Raw genomic sequence first — 24,278 nt, forward strand, 5'->3', positions numbered from 1 at the left:
AAAATTTTTGTGTGAAAATTCACCACTTTGCTACGAACATGCAAACAGCGAAAACTTGGGAGTACGAAGAGTTGCCTATAGCGAATTTAAAAGGAATAGATTTTTTTATCAAAACGCGGTAACTCTTGCTGGTTCCTGATAGTTCCTGATTTTGTCGTAGAGGAACGCAGCGGCACCGGCACCAGTTTTTGAGTTTTTATCAGTTCCTTGCAAAACACGTGCATTCGTAGATAATTGATAATTCTGTCGGCTTCATTCAAAATTTAATTCAAATCAAGCTATTCAAAACAAAATTTTGAGTTTTGAGTGACAAACGTCAGTCTTCCGTTAATGAAATAATTTTAAATAAAATGACGAATAGAAAAAAAAGTATTCAGAAACTGGTCAAAGAGAACTTTTCCAAAAAAGATAACTTCGATGACGATGTTCATGAAGAAGATAATCTAGTGAAGCGTGAGTATCATTAAACATTTCTTTCAGCGAAGAGAATATTGTATTATTATTTGAGTTTTAAATCGAAATCAGGTGCGGTTGATGATTTGCTCGACGAAAACGACGTCGAAGAATTTCCAGCGAACGACGCATTCAACAATTTCAGCGTTTTCAAAAGTAAATCATTTCCAGCGGATGGTGTTTTATCATCGAAAACCTACCGAGGGAAAAGTGTCTCTCGCAAATCATTCGAAGAAAATTCTGAAAGTGAAGATGATGACGACGAAGATGTTAGGTATGCATCAACTTTTTATACGATTTCTTGAAGGAACCAATTTTATCAGAACTTAATTTTTCAGTGACGTTAGCGAATCTTCGGAAATCGAGACCGTGTCGAAAAAAACAAAGCGAGTTACTTTTGCTGAACCATCGAGCGAAAATGACGAATCACTGAGTGCGGATGACGGTGACAGTGAAGAAATCGATGGAGCAGAGGATGAAGGAGACTCAGAGATGAGTGAAGTTGATGAAGAAGATGGAGAATCGGATTCAGAAAATGATAGTGATGATGGCGCAGAAGATGAATCTGTGGAAGATGAAAGTGAAGTTGAAGATGATATTTCGGATAATGAAGCTATAGATGCGTCATTTGTGTACTCAAAAGCCGTTCGTGATGAATCTAGTGATAAAGAAAAAGGAGAAGCTGTGCGGGTACAACTCAGTGCGTAATAACGAGTTTCTATTTTTGTTCCATTTTTCGATTGTAATTTAATTAAGAATGCTAATGACTCATTTTAGATTTATGCGAATCACTGCTCGAAAGTAGGATAACGCTGCAGAAAGCGTTATTCGCTGCAAATCAATTGCCTAAACCATCAAAGTATGAAGAAATGTGGGCAGAATTTTCGGAAGACGAGAAGAATACCGTAATTCAGTGCCGTGAAAGTGTTTGGGATTTACTGGAAAATTTCATTCGTTTACAAGTACGATTTTAACAAAATATGATGTCTAATTGTCTAACAAACCTACTTTGTTTTCGGAATCTTTATGCGTATTTTTTTCATTTTAGTGCAAATTCAGACAAAAATGCCCAGAATTTTTGGAAACATTGTACGTATCCTTCATACCTACTATTTTTATTTGGTGTGTGATGATTCACTGGCACTTATCAAAGTATTCTTACAGAAATGAATCGGCTAGAAAAGAATTCGAAGAAGAAGTAGAAGACTCAGAGCCAAAAATTAAAAGAAGAAAACTAACGGAGTATCCGTTAGTTTTGGATAAATTACATAATCAATATAAACCATACAGGAACGCAGTTATTCAGAAATGGAATGATAGAACGAAAATAGCGAGTGGAAAATTAGCAAAAACCAATTTTTCTGCGTTCGATGTTCCTATTGTTAAACAAATTGAGCAAATTTTTGAGGAAAAACATCGTTTAATCGAAAAAACTTGCATTAAACGTGCTGATTATAAAATTATTGGCAATGAAGAAATTTCTGACCATAATGAGGTGAGTTGTTTTTTCGACAATGTAGCTAGTTAAAAATCCAACATTTCGATCTTTCTCTAGTACCGTGTGCATTTTTTTAATTTTTTTATTAGAATAGCAAATCTTCGAGTGCTGACCATGATGAAGAAATATTTGATGATGACGACTTTTATCATAAATTATTGAGAGATTATATCGAAAGAAAAACCGCTGATGTCTCAGATCCGACGCAGCTAGGAAGGTGAGCCAATCTTATAATTTGGTACCGATTACCCACTCTTGCTATCATTTTTCTGAACGTAATTTTCATTTTCAGGAAATGGATTAAACTTCAAAGTCTTAGAAGTAAAATGAAGCGAAAAATAGATACACGGTGTACTAAAGGACGTAAAATAAAATTTGATCCTCATCCGAAGTTAGTTAATTTCATGGCTCCTGTTACCAATAATCGATGGACCGATACAGCTATAAATGAATTGTTTAATTCTGTTTTTGGTAATAAATTAATAAATACGTGATTTTTATGACTTCTTTTTTATTTATAAATAGGCATAGAACTACTAATAATTAAATAACAATTGCTTGTAAAAAAAAGTTGAATAAAAACATTTGCTCCATTATATACATTTGATACATCATATTACACCAATAAACAACCCGGGAATATTTTTAGTATTATAAATTCAGCCATCGTAGATATATTAATGAGAAATCCACGGTATATTCATTGGCCTTGGATCTTGAATGTAGCACATGGCTAAGGCAGAAAACGATAACCTGAAATTTGAAAAGTACCGTCATAATATAATCACAAGTAAAAGCAATGAGCACGGTGATTAGAAAGTGAAAAACTTACATGAAACTACTAAATATTTGTTTTTTGTCATCATTTATCTTATAATTAGCGAAACTAACACCGGAGCAATATAATGCTACCCAAGCACACCATTTCAACTGAAAAACAGAAATATCCATTAGTATTCCGGTTAAGACTTTCGGGCGATGTTACCTTGAGAAAATATTTCAAACCTTCATCATCAATCCTAACATACTGAACAACATAGCTAAAATGTTGGCATAATCTGCACTGTAATCATCAATTCCAGGGGCAATTCGTCCATTCAGAAAAGGTTTATATCTGTAAATAGATGAAAAATCGTAGGCAAGAATATCGTCAATTTTTTCACTCAAATTATTCTGACTGATGTCGGAAATATCGGGATGTGTTTTTTGACACTTACCTATGGATTTTATCAGCTCTGCGAGGATCTGTGTGACCAGGTGGCATTCTGATTGATGAGTAGTAAACTAGACGATTGACAGCTAAATTATTATTGAGAAAGATTTATGTTAATTAAAAACGTTTGTCGCACACTTCAACTTTTCTTACAGTTTTATACAAAATTCAGAAATCAGAAATCAGATTGAAAATAGTTGAATTATTCGAAATGAAAAAATCGTCATTGATAACACAGTGATAACACACCACAACCTGAAAATTTTCATTTTTCCGTCCCATTTTTCTCTTTTTATGGGAAAAAAAGAGAATTTTGTGAAGATTGACAACACTTATTATTATTGATTTTTCAATTCATCGCCAGAGAGCGTTTAAAAACTTTTGAAGTTTTGGAAAATTCTAAAAAGACAGGTCAAAACAAGCTTCATCAAGGAGGCCGTAATATCAAAATTTGTTTTGAAAAACAGAAAAAAGTTGTAGTCCGAATTTGCAATTTGTGTTCAGATTTCATTTTGAAGCTCAATTTTAATTAGTAAATGTGTTGGTACGTGATTAAGTTGAATTCTGATTCAGAAGCGTAATGATGACTTGATTGCTACACCTCGCACGCTAGTTACTCATTGCGAATGTTCACGATGAACTGCCTGATGTATATTGATATGTTGTATCATGTAAAGTGTTTTTAAAATCAATCGTATCAATTAATTTATTCAATTATGGAAGTTTCCGAAACACCAAATTTACTCATCAATAGCTCACCATCGTATGAACATGGATTAAAATTTACTTCAAGATCTCCGTCCATTTCGTCAATTGATCACTGGCCTCAGTTTTTCGTATCAAGAGTATCGAGGAAAGATAATTTTTCCGTTTTGAAATGTAAGTAATTAGGTATGCCTTACAATACTTAATTGAATTTTCAATATTATATTCGATCAGATATCGAATAGATTAATTCACCTTGTAATCTAACGTTCGTGAATGCTTCGCCGAAACCAATCCATTCAAGATCAAAATCTATCATACTTCAACTAAAATCAATGCTGATTGTTGTGTTACTTACTTATCAAGTTGAAAATGAATTATTATCTCGAGTTTCAACTTTTCCAAAGAATAAAACCTATTGAGAAAGTATTGTATTGTTCGTACATATAATGGTTACAGCTTAATGCTTCCATTTTCAAATTATATTATTTTATTATAATTATAATTCTACAATCCATAGTTTCTGAATTATAACCATTTGTGAAATTTTCAATCACTGGCTTTATTGGAGCAAAACTCAAAAATTCTAACTTACTTGCTTAGATATTTTTGTGTATGACAATTCTCGCTGTGTATTGTTAATACGGTTTACTACGCTGCGCTTACGTATCGATTTTTTTACCCTCTTTAGAAGGCGTTAAACACTCTCCACTGTAGCAAAATTGCCCTTCTGGGTGGCGCCAATCGATGGAACATTATGAAAACATATTACGCCGATATTGTTCTTTGTGACTTTTACGTTCGGTTTATTTACCGTATGTGATAAATTTGTATTCATTACTGTCGTTTTTCGTTATAATGAACTGACAAGAATATAGTTTTTGGCTCTCCTCATTACGGTGCTATTTCAATGTTAAAGTTATGCCCGCGTATTTGCGATGTTGAATTATACGGTTATTGTTCTGCAATAACTCCGTGATTTTTTTCCACCTGCGTATCTTCTTCCATAAATTTTCACTCGACAGCTCGTGATGGACAGCTGCAGCGCCCAAGATACTATCTACTTGTGTAATTTTAAAGTATCCGTTGATGGAGAATGGTTATGTTTACGCGAAGTAGACGAACTTCAAGATAAAAATATCGATTCGTATCCCGAATTAAAAACACCTTCCCCTATTGATACTCATTTTTTAATGCGTATGTTTTTCGCAAATTACGAAAAATAAGTTTATTTCCAATTCCGCTCATATTGATTTACTTTTTGCAGCTCGAGATCCTGTTATTATAGAAAGGAGAAACTTGGTCAACATTTCTAAATTAATAGTAAAAGAATTGATCGATACTTCTATGAAATATGGACGTATGCTGGATTCGGATCACATGACGCTGCAACATTTCTTCATTGTTTTGGAACACGTTCTGCGACATGGTTTACGTCCTAAAAAGGTAGCCGTTTTGACTTTCTCAGTAATAAATTGACCTGTTGATGGTAAACATCGAACAATCTTCAATATGTTACTTTTTCTCAGGGATTACTTGGTCCGAAAAAAGAACTGTGGGATATTCTACAAATGGTTGAAAAATTGGATCCAGAAGCGCAAGATATGACTTGTAGTGTCCGAGATTTACCAACCGTCAGGTACTTACCTTCATACCTCGTAATTCCTTCATTTTATCGGTTATTTATTTCAGAACTCGATGTACATTTTTCTCTTTCTATTAGGACTCATAGGGGTCGAGCGAGAGCTTGGCTTCGAGTTGCTTTAATGCAAAAGAAACTGGCTGATTACTTGAAGGTTCTAATCGATCATCGAGATGATGTTTTATCAGAGTATTTTGAACCAGATGCTTTGATGATGAGCGAGGAAGCTATCGTCATTATTGGACTCTTGGTTGGATTAAACGTGATTGATTGTAACTTATGCATTAAGGTGAGTTTCATTATCACGAAGTAGTGCAGTTTCTTGCGTAACATTTTTCACATTGTTATATTTTCGTACAGGAAGAAGATCTTGATTGTGAACAAGGAGTGATTGATTTCTCCCTGTATTTGAGATCTAATCATCAGAATAATAACGTCACAGATACTCCAGATAGCGACGTAGAATACGAAAATATGAGCGCTGTGTTAGATCAGAAGAATTACATCGAAGAATTGAATAGACACTTGAAGTTGGTTTTTATGAAAACGCTGCTTGTCAGAATAGCGCTTTGGTTCAAATTTTAATCTTATTATATTTCTGTACAGCGCTACTGTGGCCAACTTACAGTCTCAAGTTGAATCTTTAACTACTACCAACGCATTGATGAAGGAAGATCTCGAAATTGCGAAAGGAAATATAATTGCTTTGATGCAAGAAAACACGGTTTTGAAAACTCAAAAAAATCAAAAACAGAATTTCAAACACAAAAAAGATGTAAGTTCAGTTCTCCTCTTATACTCCACATCTCCCCATGACAAAAAAATCGAACAAACAAACAAATTAGTGTCAGATTTTTCACGAATGGATTTCGGAATTTCGGATCATTATTATTATTATCGACTTTCTATATGTACCTATACCTAGCAATAACTTCTGTGTATTGAAAAAAAAAATCTTTTAATTTATTTCAGAGTAATTCAAACAGTCCGAATGAGAAAAGAAAAAACGAAGTTTTCGATGGTGAAGAACCTTCGGATATTGAACAACTAAAACATCAGCTAAGTGTCGAAAGAAAATTGAGACATGATACAGAACGAGAATTGAACGCTCAAGTGAATATTTTTTTTCTTTGTTACTAATATTTTATTCGGCGAAAATTCTCTACGAATATAATTCGATTCTCACAGACTTGTATCAAAGCTGAAATGGAAGTTGCCATGAAATTATTGGAAAAAGATATCCATGAAAAACAAGATACCATTATTTCTTTAAGAAAACAGCTAGAGGATATTAAAACGATAAATCTAGAAATGTACAGAAAATTACAGGTAAGCTTTTAACTGCATTTAAGTACATAAAACAATGGGAAAATACTTGAAATTAATTTTATATACTTCTTACCTAATTTGACATTTTTACGAATTTGAATTTATGGAAATGATGATTTTTATTTGTTTTGATTTATGTCGTATTATTTTAATTCTCATGCCAGTTTACTTCCGCAAAGTACTGCACCAGTTTTGTTTTGTTTTGTTTTGTTTTTTATTTTAATTTTGTTTCTTTCTATTCGACTTTTTAAAATTATTTTTAAATTGAAAAGATAAAATTCATTTCAAGAAACATTACATCGATGTCAATTTCGATTATAGTGCTCGTCTTTTGACATCGCTATTTTGTAGGTTTTTAATTGTATTTATGGTTGACGCTTAATCTATGACGTTTAGGAATGCGAAGAAGAATTAACACAGAAAGCCGAAGTAGTCAGTCGTTTACAAGCAAAAACTTTACAAATCGGACAGATGTTGAATAATTTACAAAAATTTAATCATTTGTTAAACGACGATCAGATTAATAATAGGAATATGGACAACAGAGCGCAGTTTTCGCGATTTAATAAAAATCCAATTAAAATCAAACCGAATTCTTTGGTATTAAAAGAAATTCCAAAACTGTCTGCGAACGCTGCGAAAAAAGAAGCAAGTCCGAGATCACTCGAAAGTGAAAATTTCGAGCAAGAGAAGCAACAATGCCATGTCAAAGCTGAAAACGAAAATGTTGAAACTCCGAAATCTGACGTGGTTCAGTCAGTGTCGGTATCGAGTGAAAATATCGAAAATGAACCTCAACAACAAAATTCGAACGAGGGTGAACAGGTTGTGACGGAAACCTCCCATCCTATAGATTCTAATAAGACTGAATCGTAAATGAAGTACCTAATTTTTTGTTTTGGATTATCTACTCGTATCTTACAAAAAATTATTCGTATCATTTTTGAAACGTTTTCTGGTCAAATATCTAGTCAGTATTTCTATTTATTATCTTTGTAGGATTTTTTTTTCTAGTACGTGTTTCTTTACGAATTAATCTTTCGCAATAATTATTTAATCCTTGGAAAAATACTTACTAATATTTTTCCTACGCATTTATATTGCCTATGATAAAGTTTTTATTCGTTTTATTACTTACCTTTGATAAAGATTTGAGCTTTTGGTAAATGATACTTGATTATTCTTTTAACGAAGTGTAATTTAAACTAAAGCCAATTAACTTCATTATTTTATTTATGTTACATTAATGACACGAATTTAATTCAACGAAGAAAATTAATCAATTTCAAGCTTTTTTACAGTACTCGTAAATACATTACCTACCTTACCTACTTATTGCGATTGTATTTCAAATTATTGTTTTAAAAATTTTCAATTTTTTTCATTTTATCTGAAAGATCTCTGTTAATATTTAAAAAAATATATATTTCAAGATTGCGAAACAACTCATACTCCGAGTATTAAAACGGTATAACATATCAATGAAATGATGAATCGAAATGAAAAATAATTACCTATTGTATTACCAATTTATCACGTAGAATGTATTTGTTAAACCGTTAGGACATTATTTCTTGTTACTACCTTAAGTACCCAATTTTGTTCTGATTTCGTAGTGTTCTTTTAGTATTATTTCCTGTTTTCGTTTTTCTCCTTATGCGAAATTAGATGTATAAAATGTGCTTTTATTTCTGTTTTTCAAAACAGTCAATTCAGAATAACAATGTACGTATTCCCGGTTATTAGCTTTTAGACGAACTTTTGTCACTATTTACAATTTTTATGAAACCTGTAATCTCATTTAATGAATTTTCAAGTCCTTCTGCGCCATTTTTTGAAAATTTGTCGAAGTGTTGGCCTTTTTGCCTACGTCGGCTACGTCCACTAAAAATTAAAGATTCTGATAAGATCAATCTTTCTTGCATTGGTGTTTAGAGTGTTTGATGAGAGAGCGTGAAGGTGCAAGATTGTGTATCTCTGACAAAAAGTTTAGTTAACACTGTTTCATCTGTCAAATTGAAAATACAAACGGGCCTTGAAAAAAGTAGAACTGATGTCAAACAAACTGTCAAAACACTGGAAGTAAATTTCAACGTTTTGTTGGGCTTCGTCAAGTTTTAGAAAATATTCAAAATGAACTCCGGTCATTGCACATCCGCTCATCGGATATCGAATTGAATCTTTTCATGTAAAGTCCAATACCAATCACATTAATAATTTAATTTCCAAACAAAAACCCTCGAGTATATTAAGTTAGGTAGTTCAATATAACTTATCAAAAATCACTCGATTTGTTAAAAACAATTATCTACCAACCTACTTAAAAAATACATAATAATGCTTATTAGCATTATGAAAAGAATCATGTTAAAGAGAAATGATGTATTTCGTTACCTCGCTTATGCATATTAATTTTTCGATTTTATATTTTGTTATGTACGCAAAGTTTTATAATAATAAAAATTGTTTAAAACAATTGTGATCTTTATTTAAATAATTTTTCTGTGTTTGTACATTGCGTAGATAAATTCCCTCTTCGTGTATAGTACAGCTTATGGCTGCAGTCCGCTCGGCACTGATTTTTTTTCCTTTATCAATTTTTCAATTTTTTTTTCTATTACGGTTCTATTTTAAACGAACCGCGTGCTTTACTTTGTGGAAGTGTAATTTAGGCAATTTTATTTTTTAGATTTACAGTATTTTCGGTATTAGATATGCATGCATTATTTAGTTGTTTTTTTTTCTCTTTTTAATCCAAAGCTTACATGTAGATTAATCCTCTGGCACAAACCTTTAAAATTATTTAGCTGGCTTTATCGCTTTGATTAGCAGTATTTTGTAATTCTAGGAATGCGAAAATACCCTTAAACATAAAACCGAACTCATAATTAAATTAGAAGCGAAAACCAGTACGATGGCTGATGCTTTAAAAAAAATGGATGAAAAGTAAGTCCCACCGGATGATAGATTAATGTAGATGATCGATTAGTGCATATTAATCAAAAATTATTATTGTGTAGATTCGATGTACTAGAACGTGAACGAATCAGTACCGTTGAAGCTTTAACTAAAGAAAAAGAACAGCTGAAAATCAATACTCACGTGGCCGGATGCTTGGACGGTGAATTGAAAAAGGAACGAGGTAAACGAGAAAATCTTGAAAAATCTTTGGAAGAAGAGAAAGACAAAATCGAAAAAATTAAGGAGGAAAACGCGCAATTAAAAATCATCGCCAATGTAAGCGTTTATTTATCGATTTGAGATATGTATATGCAGCAAAATATTATCACCTATGTAGTTTTTAATAATCTCACGTTGCAATATTCCACAGAAATACGTAGTGTTACAAGAAGAACATCATAAACTCGCAGAACAGTGCAAAGAGCAAGAAAAAGCGTTAGAAGAGTTAGGCGCACAATTCGGTATCTCAAAATTGGAAGTATCAGATTTGAAAGAAGAGGCTTCTTTAAAAATGGGTAAAAATGAGGTACAATGGGCGTTAGATAAAGAAGTCACGCATTGTACCTCTTGCGGTAAAGAGTTCAACTTAACTCGTCGAAAAGTACGTATCTGCGACTATAAAATTCGACTATAACGAAATGTTGTACTCACTTTGTCAATTTTTACAGCACCACTGTCGGCAGTGCGGAAGTATTTTTTGTCATCCTTGTTCCGATAATTTTATCGCTCTTCCCTCGACCACTAAGCCTGTACGAGTTTGTGATAATTGCCATCACGTGTTGGTTGCTCAATATTCAGTCGTAGGAGATAGTTAAGAGTGCAATTTTTGAGCATTTCAGTTTTCTTTACAAAAATTGTCTCGTTTACGTACCATTTATATAATTATATTATTCTTTAATGCGAGGTTGTGCAGATCTAATGTTTTTATTGGAGAATGTAACCGATGTTTAAATGAAAGTGATTTTAATTTTTAGCTTTTAAACCTTTTTGCAATTATTAGTTTTTTTTTCACAATATGACTCTTGATTCCTGGTTGAAACTTACTACCGTGCATTTTTATACCTCGTTTATTTATTCACATTTTATTTACGTTTGTTTATTTTTTTAAAAGTATTATTCAATTTTATGACGGTTTTCATATATACGTCATGTCACCAAGAAGTTTTAAAATTTCAATAGGTTCACTTGCATATACCTTCATAAATGTGCCTATATACGTTTTGTAATTTTTTATACATTTTATTCGACCCTATAATTTTTTAATGAAAAAAAAAAATACTATATTTGTGCAGTAATTGAACTGAAATTCCTCAACTTGTCTTTCAATGGTGTATTATATTTTTCAATAATTCCGTTGCTTCATCCCGTATTATTCATTTCAATTTACGACGTCCTGTATTTACATATGATGGGACTCCCGGAAGGGTTTGCGTGTCTTGATTTTCATGCCAAGCCTTTCCTAGTTCCTACAGTCGTATCGTTAAATTCAAAACATGGAAGCGTGTGCAATTTTTTTATACGTAGGTAATTAAACCTCAAAGCATAGAGAATTTTATATGAAAACTATATCTGTACTGTACTTGTATTTATTTTTATGCATGTTTTTCATGTTTTTTTTTGTGTTGATGTTTTTACTTTCATATATGTTATAATCGCCATTATAGATGTAAATTTTAATAATAAAGTACATTTTAAATATATGTACCTTCGTACTTGTTTTCAATTTCGTTATTTTTGATATTTCTCGTGTTTACATTACCCTGATTAAATGAGTTCGTTTTTGCATTGTTTCGAAGAGGATTACAAAATGTCAAGTACATGTACTCGTTAGTACTTAACAACTTACCTACCCGATTAATAACAGTCATTTTTTTTGAACTGAAAAATTTTCTACTTTGTTTTTTTTTAAAGAATTAATAAAAGCGATAAATTTTCAACCTGTTTTCTTCAAAGTTCTCATTTAAGATTCGGACCTATTGGAATTATGAAATTAAATTAAATGCTTTCAGAATTTTATAAAAAGTAAAAGATTAGAAAATTTATTATTTAAGAGTTATAAATAAATTTTTTTTAAATTACAGCACGCGTCTTCTTAAATTGAAAAAAAAGTCAAAAAATATTTTCAAATTTTTTAAACATTGCGAAAAAATACAAATTTGGTCATAAAGTCAAAAATTCAGAAAACTACATATTTTGATTTTTTTTCAATAGTGTGATGTCCACGGAGATAAGTTCAACTACACGAAGAAACAGCTGGTACTCTGCGATTACGTATTTACGGCAAACAAGATAGGCAACTTATTCTACATACATAATTTTTATGATGGATTTTTTTTATTGGTGCGAATTAGGCGTACTTTTTTTTCAATCTTCCAAGTTCTAATTGAATTGCACGCCTCTAAATAACAAGCAAATTTAATGATTCAGTTTCCACTGCATAATTTCATGATTTTCGTAATCAATTCCTTGGTAGTTGAACTGATGGTACGAGTATTTTGAATAATTTCTGCGTTGGAATAACAATCTTTTTTTTTATCGAATATGAGTACCTACCGTATAGGTACTTAAAAAGGATCCTAGATTAGGTCGTCATTGGGAAAAGGCCGGAAAATTATGTCATTGGTCAACGCGTTCCTAAACTTTTATTTATTCTACATTTCTATTCAAATCGTCAGAAGAAAATATTTACATTCTCTATTCTGTGATTTCGAAAGACACATTTTTAATTTTTAATGTTTCTTTTCATTGATACCTAAATTTTTATTGGTGAGAATTTAACGACGAGCGTACCTATGCTTACCTTCATCTAAAGTCTAACGATGTCGAAAAGTAGAAGTGATTCAGACGATACCTTCAAAACTGTATTTAAATTAATTTTCACAACCATGGTGTCGAAGACGATACCAAAAAACGTACCGAAAAAAGATCGTGATTTTGTTGCTTATACTAATACGAAATTTTGGAAAAATGAATTTCCTTTGCTGAATGAAACTTTAAAATGTCAAGAAACGTCCAAACAACGTGTAGGCACCGTTTTGAAAGAATACGCCAGATATTGTACGCTACACGGTATTCAGTATGTTTTTAAAGAAAATTCTACATTTATCGAAAGGTTTGCTGGTTTTCTAATAACGTGATACTTCTGATTGCTTGATTAATTTTGTTCGTAATGGAATAAATGTTTTGTAGATTAGTTTGGTTCGCGATTATTCTGACCAGTTTCGCTTGCGCAAGTTTATTGGTCAATACCATGTGGACGAGATTCAGCACATCTCCAACCATGACTGCAGTTAAGGATACGCATTTGCCTCTCTATTCGCTACCTTTTCCAGCCATTTCGGTCTGCTCAGCGGATAAAATTAAGCGCGAAGAAGCCTACCATTATCTGTCCGAGTAATTTAACAATGATTTGATGTATTTCTTAAACTATACTTACCTACTCGAAACCTTATATGTAGGTACAATTTTTATTTGTGTACAAAGGGTATTTTAATGAATAGGTACGTGAATTTATCCGATGAAGACGAATTACAAGAAGTGAATAACTTCTTGAGTGCCATGTCACTGTTCCAATTACCTCTATACTCCAGAATGAGCGTTTATTTACAAAATGCCGATAGTATTTTACCTGCTTTAGCACGTGTTAATTTAACTGATTTCATGTTACAGGTAAAAACTCGTTGATTAGGTACTCTATGAAGTTGAGTACTCGTACCTAAAAAATATGCCTAAGATTAAAATTATCAATGGGCTCAATTTCTTCATAATTGATAGGTTATGCCAACCTGCGAAGAAGTTTTTAATAGATGTTTTTGGATAGGCAAATCTACCAACTGCTGTGAAATGTTTAATTTACAGAGAACAGAAGAGGGATTCTGCTACTCGTTTAATTCATTGACGTCTCATTTTGATGAAAATTGGTAAGGCTTCTATTTTATTATCAAACCGTCAATCATCGAGGTACCTACTTTAACTGCTCTAAAACCCTCTGGCTCCATAACTACATATGATACAATACAGACGATCGAATCATCAAATCTCGTTCAAAAGATTTCTTATCCAACTTTGAACTTATACGCAGGTGTATTTTTCTTTTCAGCAATAAAATTGGAGATATTGGTAGTTACAGCGAATTTTCTTCCATTAAAGCGTGCCCATTGAGACGAAACGCGGCAGCCGGTTCGTCGTCGGGATTAGAAATATTTTTGAAATCTTTTAACGTTTCAAATAGGATTATAAACGCTACTGATATTGTTGGTATTCCAGGATATAAGGTTAATAATTTCCCCAGTACTTTTTTATTTTCACTATCGAACAATTTATTCATGCTGGTTTGCTTATAAGGTTCAAGTATTTTACGTTTCCGAGTATCCCGAAGCAGGAATGGGTAATTTGATCGAATCTAAAAAGGGAATAAAATTGGCACTTACCATCAAGCCGTATGTTACCATCAGTACGCAAACGATTCGTAAATTAGACATCAACGATAGATTTTGTTACTTCCCCGATGAACAAAAACTCAGCGTTTCTTCTTCGTACTCGCAAAAATCCTGTTTAATCGAGTGCAGACTGGGACATTTGAAGAAAGTTTGTAATTGCAGACCATTTTTTTTCAATACTGAAGGTAAGTTGAAGTTGAAATTGAGGTGGTATTTTGCAAATTCTGCAAACACGTTATTTTTCATTGCAATTTGCACGGTCTTGAACTCGCAGTAGCAGACAGAATTAATCCAATCGCTCTAACACAAACAGGTTGAGATAATTATTAGCTAGGTACATTGATTTTAAATACGTAGGTATCTAAAAGCTGTCGAATGCATTTCATTTAATTCATATAGTGAGTAGGTGGGTAGGTAGGTATGTATGTAGATAGGTAGGTATAGGTAGGTAAAGTTGAAATTATTGAGCTGGAATTTCGATGTCTGTTGCAGACAAACCACTAAGAAATTGTATAAGTAGAATATCCCCTTAAATCGTATTGTCAGTTACCTATAGGTAGGCAGCTTAATAATAATTTTTATTATTTTATTTCAGATAATACTGTACCAGTGTGCAACGCTACACAAATTCATTGTATTGCAGAACACAATAGTAATAAAAATAATTCTGAATTACTTACTTGCTTACCTAATATTTAAATATAAGTATCTACAGACGTTTGAATTCTGAAAAATAGGAAAAATGTTTAAAGAATTGTTCTTTTATAATTGTCCAAAATTGATAAAAAGTTAGCAACGCAAGTAGACTTTTTATCAATACACTTGGACAATTTTCAACAAATATTTTTTTACAAATTTTTTTAAGTGTGAATTTTTATAATTTGAATAAGTAGGTACTTACATGCTTATTATCTACCTTCTGATTTCCAGGTGAGTTGGTATTTTTTAGTCCTCCCAGCGTTGACATACGTGGCTTCAACGATAGCGATCTGACATCTTTGCTGAATTGTTCGCAATGCTTACCTACCTGTCATGAAAGTATCTACGATATAGACACGGTTTTTACAGAAGACACGCTTCCATTAGCTCAAGAAAGTTACGGTGGTTTGGATATTTTTTACAGGAACGAAGGCGCGGTCAAATATCAGCGTGATGTAACATTTGGATGGGAAGACTTATTAGGTAAGTAGGTAATTCAACTAGGGTACTAACTAGGGTTGAATTATTTTATACCTTTATTCTTTCAATTTCTTAAGTAGGTATCTACGCTATAGGTATTTATTCATCTTCTTTCACGTTGTTGTATTTTTGGTTTCAGTTTCTTTCGGAGGTATCGCTGGATTATTTTTAGGTTTCAGTTTGCTCAGTATTGTAGAATTTCTATACTGGAGCATAAAACTAACAGTGCATCAGATCTCCACCTATATACAGTCTCGTGCTGTAATGATAAAATCTCTCAAGCCTCGGCGTTGATTCAACTATACCACACTCGCTTACCGATATAGTATTAGGATTGAGAAAATATTTGCAAATAAAAAAGATGAACACTTATATGTACCATCGCATTTTATTTATTTTATTTCCTTAGAGATTTATTTTTTCGAATTGTCAAATGGAAACGGATCATTACAATACTTTAAACGTATGAGAGGAAGAATTTTATTCAGTTTTTGTTTCCTTTTGTAATGTTTCCAAATCACAATCAATGCAATCTTGATAACCCAATAAATGAATTCGACGACGCTTAATAAACTGAATCCGAGGAATAAATTAGCAACTCCGCCCAGTGAAACTGTACACAGATAACAAAATAAATGAGTTTCCAATCGCTAATATTTTTCACCATCCATGTTTTGTTTTTACCCACCGAGCAGATCAGTCCATGTGAATGTAATATCACGTTGATATTTCGTGGCACCTAGATTCCCATAGGCGACATCCAAATGGCCATAATAGACACGCGACAACCAATGAGAATCTGCTAAGAAATCTACTTCTAAATCGTGTTCAGTTTCGTAACAAGTTGGAATACAGTGCGAACAATTTAACGACCTTCTCATATCTTCTTTATTAAATCCAGGGGTATTTTCTGGTGGTCGTTGCAGTCTCATGTAAGCTGTTAATACGCGTTGTGATCATAAAATTAAATTTTTTGAAGAAATCTTAATATTCTATAACATTATGGCAACTCACGAGCATGGCCGACGATACACTCCAAGTGTAATGTGCCGCATATTGGCTTTTCGTCATCTGAAAATGTAAATAGGTAGGTAATTGAATAAAATCAAACGTGAACGTATGTTTGCCTACAGTATCAATAAAATGATTTTTTGAACGAACAATCCATCATTCCCCTTCTCTTTCTCCTCCTCCCTTCTTAATATATTCCTTCACGAACCATTCGAAGAATTACACCAGACTTAAAATTAGGCCTAATGCTAAAATAGGAACTAAAACCATTATTACTGTGGAATGAAGACAACAGTGGAAGGATATAAAAATACGATTTTTTTTAAAAAAATTAGGTAGGTAATGGTAATGAATGCAAAATATCTTATTTAATTTCGATCGTAAACATTTAAAATCCTTCACATAGGTACTTAGTAGGTCTTATAACGAAATAAATGCATGGTGCAGCATTTCAGGAACTTTAATAATCAATAGGTACCTATAATATTGAATTAAAAATTGAAACATTTCACACTTATACCTGGAGGTGGAAAGTAATACATGTAACAATTACATTTATTGGCAATGTATTTAAATCGACACTCGATCAAGCACGAGCTTTCGGTGTAAACGTGATAAACATGCAAATCCATCTCATCCGGAAATACGCAACCGCGTTTAGCTATTTCTAAATTTTTTACATTGTCACTGGTGACGGTTATATACGGGTAAGTAGTGATGCTGACACGTTTACGTTGTTCTTCCTTAACCCAAATTCCATCGCCAGCATTCGGATATTCGTAAGATGTGTGTACTATTACCTAAAAAAACATCGTTAAAATTTTAGTATCTCTACCTATCTAGGTACTTAAATGGAGAAATTTCACGTATTAAAATTAGATTTTTATACTCGAATCCCATTCAGGTCCTTTTGACCATATTCCAAGGTTTCTGACTCATTTGATTTGTAAATGAAAACTTCCAGCCCCGTCACCGTACCAACTGCAGTATTCCTACGTAGCTGACATCCTTCATACATTATATCATCTTCTTCGACTATTCCTTCGTTTTCTAGGACCTCTGATAAAGGACTAGCGCAATTACAAGTTAGTAAATTATTTACCTATACGATTACTTTGATCAAGTTTTCACAAGAACAGCTACAGAAGTTGGCATAAAATCATTTTATTGTAGAAACTAACTTATGAAAATTAGCTTTCATCAACATTTTCAAACACAAACTGCAATAGGTAGGTAGGTAGGTAGGTAGGTACATAGCTTTCAGTTTTTTAGGTCAATTTTGTTGGTGAAATTTTGATTTTGATTTTTTTTTGTTGAATTTTTTGCTCATTTTTTATTTCAAAAATTCACTACAAACGAAAAATGCAATTGAACACCCAAAATTGTTGCTGGCGATGCATGTTTGGGTGTTTTGTTGATTAATTCGACAATTTTTCTACCCATTTGGGTGAGGATACCTTCCTTCTAAGGGTTTAACATTTATCATTCAAATTTTACCAGTGTTTTCCTCCCTCCGAGGTGAGAGAATTAAAAGAATAACAAAATCCTTCTTCCGTCCGCTGTAAAGAGAATACATCGCAGCAGTTCACTTCTTCACCGTGCCAGTTGCATACAGCGAACACTTCGGAGCATGTAGGTAGGGTCTGTTGAGTAAAAAAGTTTATCAGTCTGAATTAAAATCCGTGTAAGTACCGTACTTGATAGCGATTTCAGAAGAAGATTAAATTACAGCCAACATGAAGTCTGTCACATTGATATTTTTTAAATGGGGTAACAGGTATTGGCTTTTCCTCACATGAGGCTTCATTCTAAAATATGTTGGTTGTTGCATCATAGATAATGCGCTAATTACATGCAGCAAGTCTTCTCTAGTTTCATCTTCATCTATATCAATGTATCTGTATAGATATTTCATGATGAAAATTAAAATATTACCTAGTTGTATTTTTAAGAATCTTACATAGGATAAAGGTAAAGGTGGATACTCGTAGAAGCGTATTAGTTACCTAACCTTGAAAAATACTCCATTGCGACTGATTTTTTTACCTTATTCGCCGGGCATACGGTAATCGATGGAAATGGAAATAAGTATAGAGGTAAATGAGTATCCTTCACCACCAAAACTGTGGGTATTGTGAGATATCTTTTCCACAATTGTCCAGCTAATAAACACGCTGCCAATGTGCATATCATTAATGCCCCTACCCAGAATGCTCTGTAATTAAACAAATTAAGGTAGGCATTGAATGTTTGGTAAAATTGCAAGTCTCTATATTATACTTATGCCATATACTTTCTCCGTTTTAGAATTACCTAATAAAATGTAGGTACCTACTTACTTTTCTATTATGCTGGCTTTAACATTTGAAACATATCGAAGTCCGTGTACAGAACTTTGACTCGTGTAATCGTTCACCAATTCACATGGTTCTGGTCGTTTCAACGATTCGAAGGTGAATTTCCTCTTTTGTTGCAGATGGAATCTCCAATTTTTCCAGTCGTATTTGTTGGTATTCAGATTACGATACATTTTTGTCTATCTCAATCGAGATGATAGAACTGGACAAATAGGTAGATAAGTGTATTCGTCGATACTACTCGAAGCATTTACATTTTTGTACCAAATACTTGCGAAATTATAATTTCGACTTGATTTTTTATTTGTACCTACCAACCTACCTTCTGTAACCTTAATAATTGAAACCACTTATTTGTATGTGTTTATTTAATTGCTATTAAATTATGTACTTACCTATTCCTATATACTATTTAATTAAATGAAATGAGGCAAATATTACCTATCAATCTGTACTAGAGTGTAAATGAATATAAAATAAGCAGGAAGATCCTTTAATGATAACTGTGTTTACAAAATACCCCAGTTCTTTTTCATGATGGACGTACCTATACGTTTAGGTGGGTTTATTTGCATATCATTATCTACATTTGTTATAGTATAACTTTCCATCATCGAATACCTTACCGGTATTTTATTTACTTACCCTACTTGGTCGTATGGGACGACGAGTATAAGTAAAAGGTATAAGCATAATGCATTTATAAAAACTCTGAACATTCTGTATATACATGAAGAGTCAACATCGTTAATTATAATTCGCATTTAACGCGGTTGCAAGTATTTCAACGGTAGATATAGGTATAACCAGCGTGTACAGTTTAAAAACTTGTTATGGGGCTAAATAATGGAAAAAATTTATAAGCGCTACTCATGTACGTAGGTAGGTGCCTTTATACTCGTATCGCTGTAAACAATTGAATACGCACTTTTGTTCTTTAAAGTCGTTGAGATATTTTAAAAAAGAGTCGCGCTCATTTTATAAGAAAAAGGAGCGAAGTAGGCACGAGTAGAAATGTAATAATTTGAAATAGGTACTCAAAACTCTGACTGAGCAAAACATTGTACTTATTATTCGTTTGAAATACGAGTACGAGTACAACTCCATCTTTGAAAACTTACACATTTTTGGAATTTTCAACGCCTTAGGAGTAATGAATGTTTGATTCTTTGATGAATTTTCAAGTTTTTATTTCTCGTAGTTCGAATTTCAGCATTTTTTTTCACCCTTCGTAAATGCTTATGAAAAAGAACAATTTTAAGTATCAAACGTCATTTGTTTTAATAATAAGGCGATGCGTGTTGAAAAAATAACTTGCGTAAAATGTAGGTAATTCGAGCGAAAGTGAACATAATATTATTACATATATATTTTATTGTAAGTATACACGCAAATCGTGGATAATTGAAAGTGATTTTTTTTTCAACTTTGAAGATTAATAGATAAAAATAACATGCGTCGTGTTTAATTTTCTCTTGATATAAAGGAATTTCAATCTCTCGCTCAAAGAGCATAGTTGGGTAAAATCGGAGATTTGGTCTTTGTCCTCGGATTTTGAAAATAATCAGCGGACGTTGTTCCTTGCGGTCTAAAATCTCCAAAATAAACTTTTCAGATCGCCAACGCCAAATCACCTAATAACCCCTTCAAAAGGAATGAAAATTTCAGCTTGAAGTTCTCAAGTTTGATAATTACCAACCGAATTTTTAGAAACTCACAGGGATGTTAGACACGATCAAGGGTTATTCATATAAATTTTTTGAAATTTTTTCAAGCATATCTTCTGGCCAAAACGTGCATTTTTAGTTTTTCAACCGCATCGAGAAAATTTATTGTGTATTTCACTTAGATGTACATCATAATGTTTTTTTTATTTTTCCAGAATTTTTTATTGACGTAAAAGACTTTCAAAAATGCAAAAAAACCCTGTTTTTTCGACAGTTTTCCCGCCAAAATTGGTCAATATGAATTGTATAAATCGAGATATACACAACTGAAAGGATTAACCCCTGTTTATTCTTCATCTCCAAAATCGATGGTAGTTTTTTTCACCCGTTCTGGAGCCTCCAGTGAGTTTTTGGATACCTACAATACATACTTACTTTGAGAGTCCTCAATGGGAATAAAAGAAATTCAGCTCAAAAAAAAAGAAGTCGGATCATCGTCCTTTTGATCTGATCGATTCATTCGGGAAATCTTTTTTTAAAGTTTATTTCTATTCTCAGGGGAAAATGGTCGGATCTGATCACTATCAGGTCTGAACAAATCCATATTTTAAAATTTAACCTTCTTTCGAAAGCTGAAAAACTTTAAAATTTCTCTCGTACGAGAAATTTTTCCAAACGTGATTTTAGAACAGCTCGAAATAAGTATCCACTAATCGATTTGAAAGTTCAAAAATAACATGTAAACAAAGTTTCAGGTTTCTTTCTCGATTTATTTTTGAATGCCCTTCCAATTTTCGTCTGTCCAGTTCAAAACATTCTCATAATACTGTCTAAAATACAATACCCATCTATTCAAGATGGTGCAGTTAAAATTTTTTCAAAAAAAAGTTACCAATACAAATTTAAGACAACTTCTTAGCAGGCACTCGTTTAAAAAATTGTTGAAAAATTCAATCAACAGTGCTCTACTCATTGGTTCATGTTTCTCTTGTGGTGGGCGGTATGGGGGTCACGAGCGTGTCTCTGGATTTTCGTCGGTTTTTATGGCTCCTCACCTCATTATTTTATGGGTGACAATAATTTTGATTCAGAACAAAAACGGAAACTTTCCATAGGTTTTTTCTGATTGCAAATTTTCGTTAAGGAAAGATTGACCATTTCATGAGGAAAAATGAAGTTTTGGTTAGTATAGCTTACGTATATGTAGGTAGATAAGTACCTAAGTGAGTACCTAATAACAAAGTTCATTTATGTGAAGTGGATCTGGATACCTACTGACAAGGGGACCTCTTGAGGTGTCACACTCCGATTTGAACGGGACGGCGATTTTTGGAAAGAGCATAGTCTAAACCCCCCCCCCCAACAAAATTTTCATCTGCTCAAGTTCATTTATCGATTTTTGGCGAATTTTTGAAAATTCAAAATTGACTGTTTTTTGACGATTTATACTTTTTTTAAAAAGTACGTACTTACTTGATCAGTAAAAATGGTAAAAATAAGTCCCAAAACTAATATTAATTATACTCAAATCCAAATTTCTTCATTTCCAGCCATTCTGGAGCCTCCAGCGCGATTTTTCAACTTCTCCAGAATTTTGAATTTGCTCCAGAAGGCGTGAATATGAAGTTGGCTAGCTAAAAATCGAGTTGTATAATATTACACTCGACCTGCTTAACGAGTTTATCCACATTTGAGCTGATTTTGAGAGTGACACTTCAAAAGTGGTTTTTTGACCAGCTTTTTTCAAAATTAAGAAATCCAAAAAAATCAAAAGTTTCCCGTTTGTGTAGAAATTTTTGAAATTCACACGAATCGCTGTGTTTTGTCCAAAACCAAGCCCCCAAATCCAAATTTCACAATTTCCAGCCATTCTGGAGCCTCCAGCGCAATCTTTCAAATTCTCCAGAATTTTGAATTTGCTCCAGAAGGCGTGAATATGCACTTGGACAGCTAAAAACTGAGTCGTGTATTATACTCGACCTGTTTAACGAGTTTAATCTACATTTGAGCCGATTTTTGGTGTGACAGCTCAAGAGAGTGATTTTCTACCAGCTTTTTTCAAAATTAAAAAATCCAAAAAATCAAAAGATAGGTAACCGTTTGTGAGGAAATTTTTGAAAGCGCGAATCGATGTATTTTGTCCGTAACCAACCCCCCAAATCAAAATTTTACAATTTCCAGCCATTCTGGAGCCTCCAGCGCGATTTTCAATTTCTCCAGAATTTTGAATTTGCTCCAGAAGGCGTGTATATGAAGTTGGGCAGCTAAAAATCGAGTTGTATACTACACTCGAACTGTTTAACGAGTTTATCCACATTTGAGCCGATTTTGAGAGTGACACCTCAAAGGTGGTTTTTTGAGGTGTCACTCTCGCTCCAAAACGGCTGGAAATGGTAGAATTTGCGCTCCAGGGGTTAGTTCCTGAAGAAGTACAGCGATTTGCACAAATTTCAAAAATTTCCTCACAAACGGTTATCTTTTGATTTTTTTGATTTTTTAATTTTGAAAAAAGCTCGTCAAAAAACCACTTTTGAGGTGTCACTCTCAAAATCAGCTCAAATGTGGATAAACTCGTTAAACAGGAGGTCGATGAGTGTAATACTCGTATATGTACAACTCGATTTTTAGCTACCCAACTTCATATTTACGCCTTCTGGAGCAAATTCAAAATTCTGGAGAAATTGAAAAATCGCGCTGGAGGCTCCAGAATGGCTAGAAATGGTAAAATTTGGATTTGGGTAATTAATATTAGTTTTGGGACTTATTTTGACCATTTTTACTGATCAAGTATACGTACCTTTAAAAAAAATCATAAATCGCCAAAAACAGTCAATTTTGAATTTTCAAAAATTCGCCAAAAATCGAAAAATGAACTTGAAATCGCGGTTCCGTTCAAATCGGAGCCGATCGCCTCAAGAGGTTCTCTTGTGAGTAAATTATCAACTAGTTTTCATATTCACTCGCTAATCATTATCTGAAATTACTTTTTTGTTGTTTAATTTAACATATTACCCTTACACAATACAATGCAATAATTGTCGCGTGCATTTCGTGCATACTCTCATAATGTGGGGTGTTTCGTCTCATTTTTTCAGTCTACAATCAAATCTAAATTATATTTATAATTGCATATTTAATTCATACCGAATGCAAATTTAGATATTTACACGAAAATAGTAGGTATGCAATGCATGCATTGCTACAACGAATTGGGTAGGTAGAAAGTGTTTTTATCGAAGTGTTCCATTCATGATGAAATATGTAGGTAGGTACCTACCTGATTTCTGGATTCAAAATTAAAAATATCTTCCAGAGATGTTGTATTTAGAAAAGCACAAAAAATTTAAAAGCTATACAGCTAAAATTATGTAATATTTTTAATTTTAATTTTCCTTATTTTTTACTGTCAATAAGTACCTACTTACTTTGGTGATTTTAAGATGCTAAATTAATTTTTTTTTAAATGACTACAGAGTTGATTTGAAATTCTGTCTTCATAAAAATATATTCATAGGTATGCAATGCATCATTTATTTAAAATACCTACTAACAAATAATTTTTCAGAGTCTCAGAGTATGTACATAATTACAGGAATGTACCGAATCAAGTATATATTCAAAAAAATAACAACACTATCGAGCTCTTTCCTCCCTCGTTCTCATATTTTCTTCATAAATGTTACATTAAATTTTTAACATCAATTCGAAGAGGTACTCGTGTAAACATAATTATTTCCAATTTTATCAATTTTTCCCCTCGAAATTATCCTAATTAATTTAATTTCTTTCGAGTAAGCAAATTAAAAACCAAACGCAGTTTAATA

At 32.7% G+C, this 24,278-nt stretch overlaps 5 protein-coding genes across 7 annotated transcripts; 3 read left to right on the forward strand and 2 right to left on the reverse strand.

The window, feature by feature from the left end:
- The first annotated feature begins 186 nt into the window (after positions 1-186).
- Positions 187-2,451, forward strand: LOC135841318 (protein AATF-like). Its single transcript, XM_065358222.1, has 8 exons — positions 187-453; positions 526-727; positions 792-1,153; positions 1,231-1,415; positions 1,502-1,542; positions 1,618-1,948; positions 2,041-2,168; positions 2,244-2,451. Exons 1-8 carry the CDS (start codon positions 351-353, stop codon positions 2,443-2,445), a joined length of 1,554 nt encoding a protein of 517 aa, XP_065214294.1. The 5' UTR covers positions 187-350; the 3' UTR covers positions 2,446-2,451.
- LOC135841320 (PAT complex subunit Asterix) lies at positions 2,443-3,403 on the reverse strand. Its single transcript, XM_065358228.1, has 4 exons — positions 3,169-3,403; positions 2,957-3,065; positions 2,784-2,881; positions 2,443-2,704 (listed from the first exon to the last, which is right to left on the reverse strand). Exons 1-4 carry the CDS (start codon positions 3,213-3,215, stop codon positions 2,629-2,631), a joined length of 330 nt encoding a protein of 109 aa, XP_065214300.1. The 5' UTR covers positions 3,216-3,403; the 3' UTR covers positions 2,443-2,628.
- Positions 3,404-3,610: 207 nt separating this feature from the next.
- LOC135841317 (RUN and FYVE domain-containing protein 2-like) lies at positions 3,611-11,501 on the forward strand. Of its 3 annotated transcripts, none has more exons than XM_065358220.1 (12): positions 3,611-4,043; positions 5,137-5,315; positions 5,399-5,508; positions 5,593-5,800; positions 5,872-6,041; positions 6,118-6,286; positions 6,484-6,624; positions 6,700-6,840; positions 9,689-9,786; positions 9,861-10,077; positions 10,172-10,402; positions 10,470-11,501. In XM_065358220.1, the coding sequence occupies exons 1-12, from the start codon at positions 3,881-3,883 to the stop codon at positions 10,614-10,616; spliced, it is 1,974 nt and encodes a 657-aa protein (XP_065214292.1). In that variant the 5' UTR covers positions 3,611-3,880; the 3' UTR covers positions 10,617-11,501. The 3 variants fall into 3 exon arrangements, with proteins under 3 accessions (XP_065214292.1, XP_065214293.1, XP_065214291.1); XM_065358219.1 differs by lacking the exon at positions 3,611-4,043 and adding an exon at positions 4,406-5,066; XM_065358221.1 differs by lacking the exons at positions 3,611-4,043; positions 9,689-9,786; positions 9,861-10,077; positions 10,172-10,402; positions 10,470-11,501 and adding exons at positions 4,393-5,066; positions 7,237-9,316.
- An 869-nt stretch (positions 11,502-12,370) lies between these two features.
- LOC135840592 (sodium channel protein Nach-like) lies at positions 12,371-21,090 on the forward strand. Its single transcript, XM_065357216.1, is given in 10 exon segments — positions 12,371-12,913; positions 12,991-13,194; positions 13,302-13,470; positions 13,576-13,721; positions 13,901-14,075; positions 14,146-14,425; positions 14,836-14,892; positions 15,171-15,422; positions 15,559-15,653; positions 21,037-21,090. Coding segments are annotated over 10 exon segments (1,725 nt in total). The 5' UTR covers positions 12,371-12,620.
- On the reverse strand, positions 15,833-18,960 carry LOC135838735 (sodium channel protein Nach-like). Its single transcript, XM_065354484.1, has 9 exons — positions 18,770-18,960; positions 18,442-18,645; positions 18,160-18,328; positions 17,928-18,073; positions 17,320-17,500; positions 16,951-17,230; positions 16,434-16,490; positions 16,108-16,356; positions 15,833-16,032 (listed from the first exon to the last, which is right to left on the reverse strand). The coding sequence occupies exons 1-9, from the start codon at positions 18,958-18,960 to the stop codon at positions 15,833-15,835; spliced, it is 1,677 nt and encodes a 558-aa protein (XP_065210556.1).
- Positions 21,091-24,278: the final 3,188 nt, after the last annotated feature.

This window comes from Planococcus citri, chromosome 3, assembly GCF_950023065.1.
Source record: "Planococcus citri chromosome 3, ihPlaCitr1.1, whole genome shotgun sequence".
Lineage (NCBI taxonomy): Eukaryota > Metazoa > Arthropoda > Insecta > Hemiptera > Pseudococcidae > Planococcus > Planococcus citri.

Bases quoted from the DNA above. Each gene is read 5' to 3' on its own strand.
- LOC135841318 (XM_065358222.1), top strand. From the start codon at position 351: ATGACGAATAGAAAAAAAAGTATTCAGAAACTGGTCAAAGAGAACTTT. The intron at 454-525 runs GTGAGTATCATT...AATCGAAATCAG, and splicing joins AGAAGATAATCTAGTGAAGC to GTGCGGTTGATGATTTGCTC. The intron at 1,154-1,230 runs GTGCGTAATAAC...GACTCATTTTAG, and splicing joins AGCTGTGCGGGTACAACTCA to ATTTATGCGAATCACTGCTC.
- LOC135841320 (XM_065358228.1), bottom strand. From the start codon at position 3,215: ATGCCACCTGGTCACACAGATCCTCGCAGAGCTGATAAAATCCATAG. The intron at 2,882-2,956 runs GTTTGAAATATT...TCTGTTTTTCAG, and splicing joins TGTTAGGATTGATGATGAAG to TTGAAATGGTGTGCTTGGGT. The intron at 2,705-2,783 runs GTAAGTTTTTCA...TTCAAATTTCAG, and splicing joins CAAATATTTAGTAGTTTCAT to GTTATCGTTTTCTGCCTTAG.
- LOC135841317 (XM_065358219.1), top strand. From the start codon at position 4,901: ATGGACAGCTGCAGCGCCCAAGATACTATCTACTTGTGTAATTTTAAA. The intron at 5,316-5,398 runs GTAGCCGTTTTG...ACTTTTTCTCAG, and splicing joins ATGGTTTACGTCCTAAAAAG to GGATTACTTGGTCCGAAAAA. The intron at 10,403-10,469 runs GTACGTATCTGC...CAATTTTTACAG, and splicing joins TCAACTTAACTCGTCGAAAA to CACCACTGTCGGCAGTGCGG.
- LOC135838735 (XM_065354484.1), bottom strand. From the start codon at position 18,960: ATGTATCGTAATCTGAATACCAACAAATACGACTGGAAAAATTGGAGA. The intron at 18,646-18,769 runs GTAAGTAGGTAC...GTTTAATTACAG, and splicing joins AAAGCCAGCATAATAGAAAA to AGCATTCTGGGTAGGGGCAT. The intron at 18,074-18,159 runs GTAATTTAATCT...TTTACTCAACAG, and splicing joins TGACAGACTTCATGTTGGCT to ACCCTACCTACATGCTCCGA.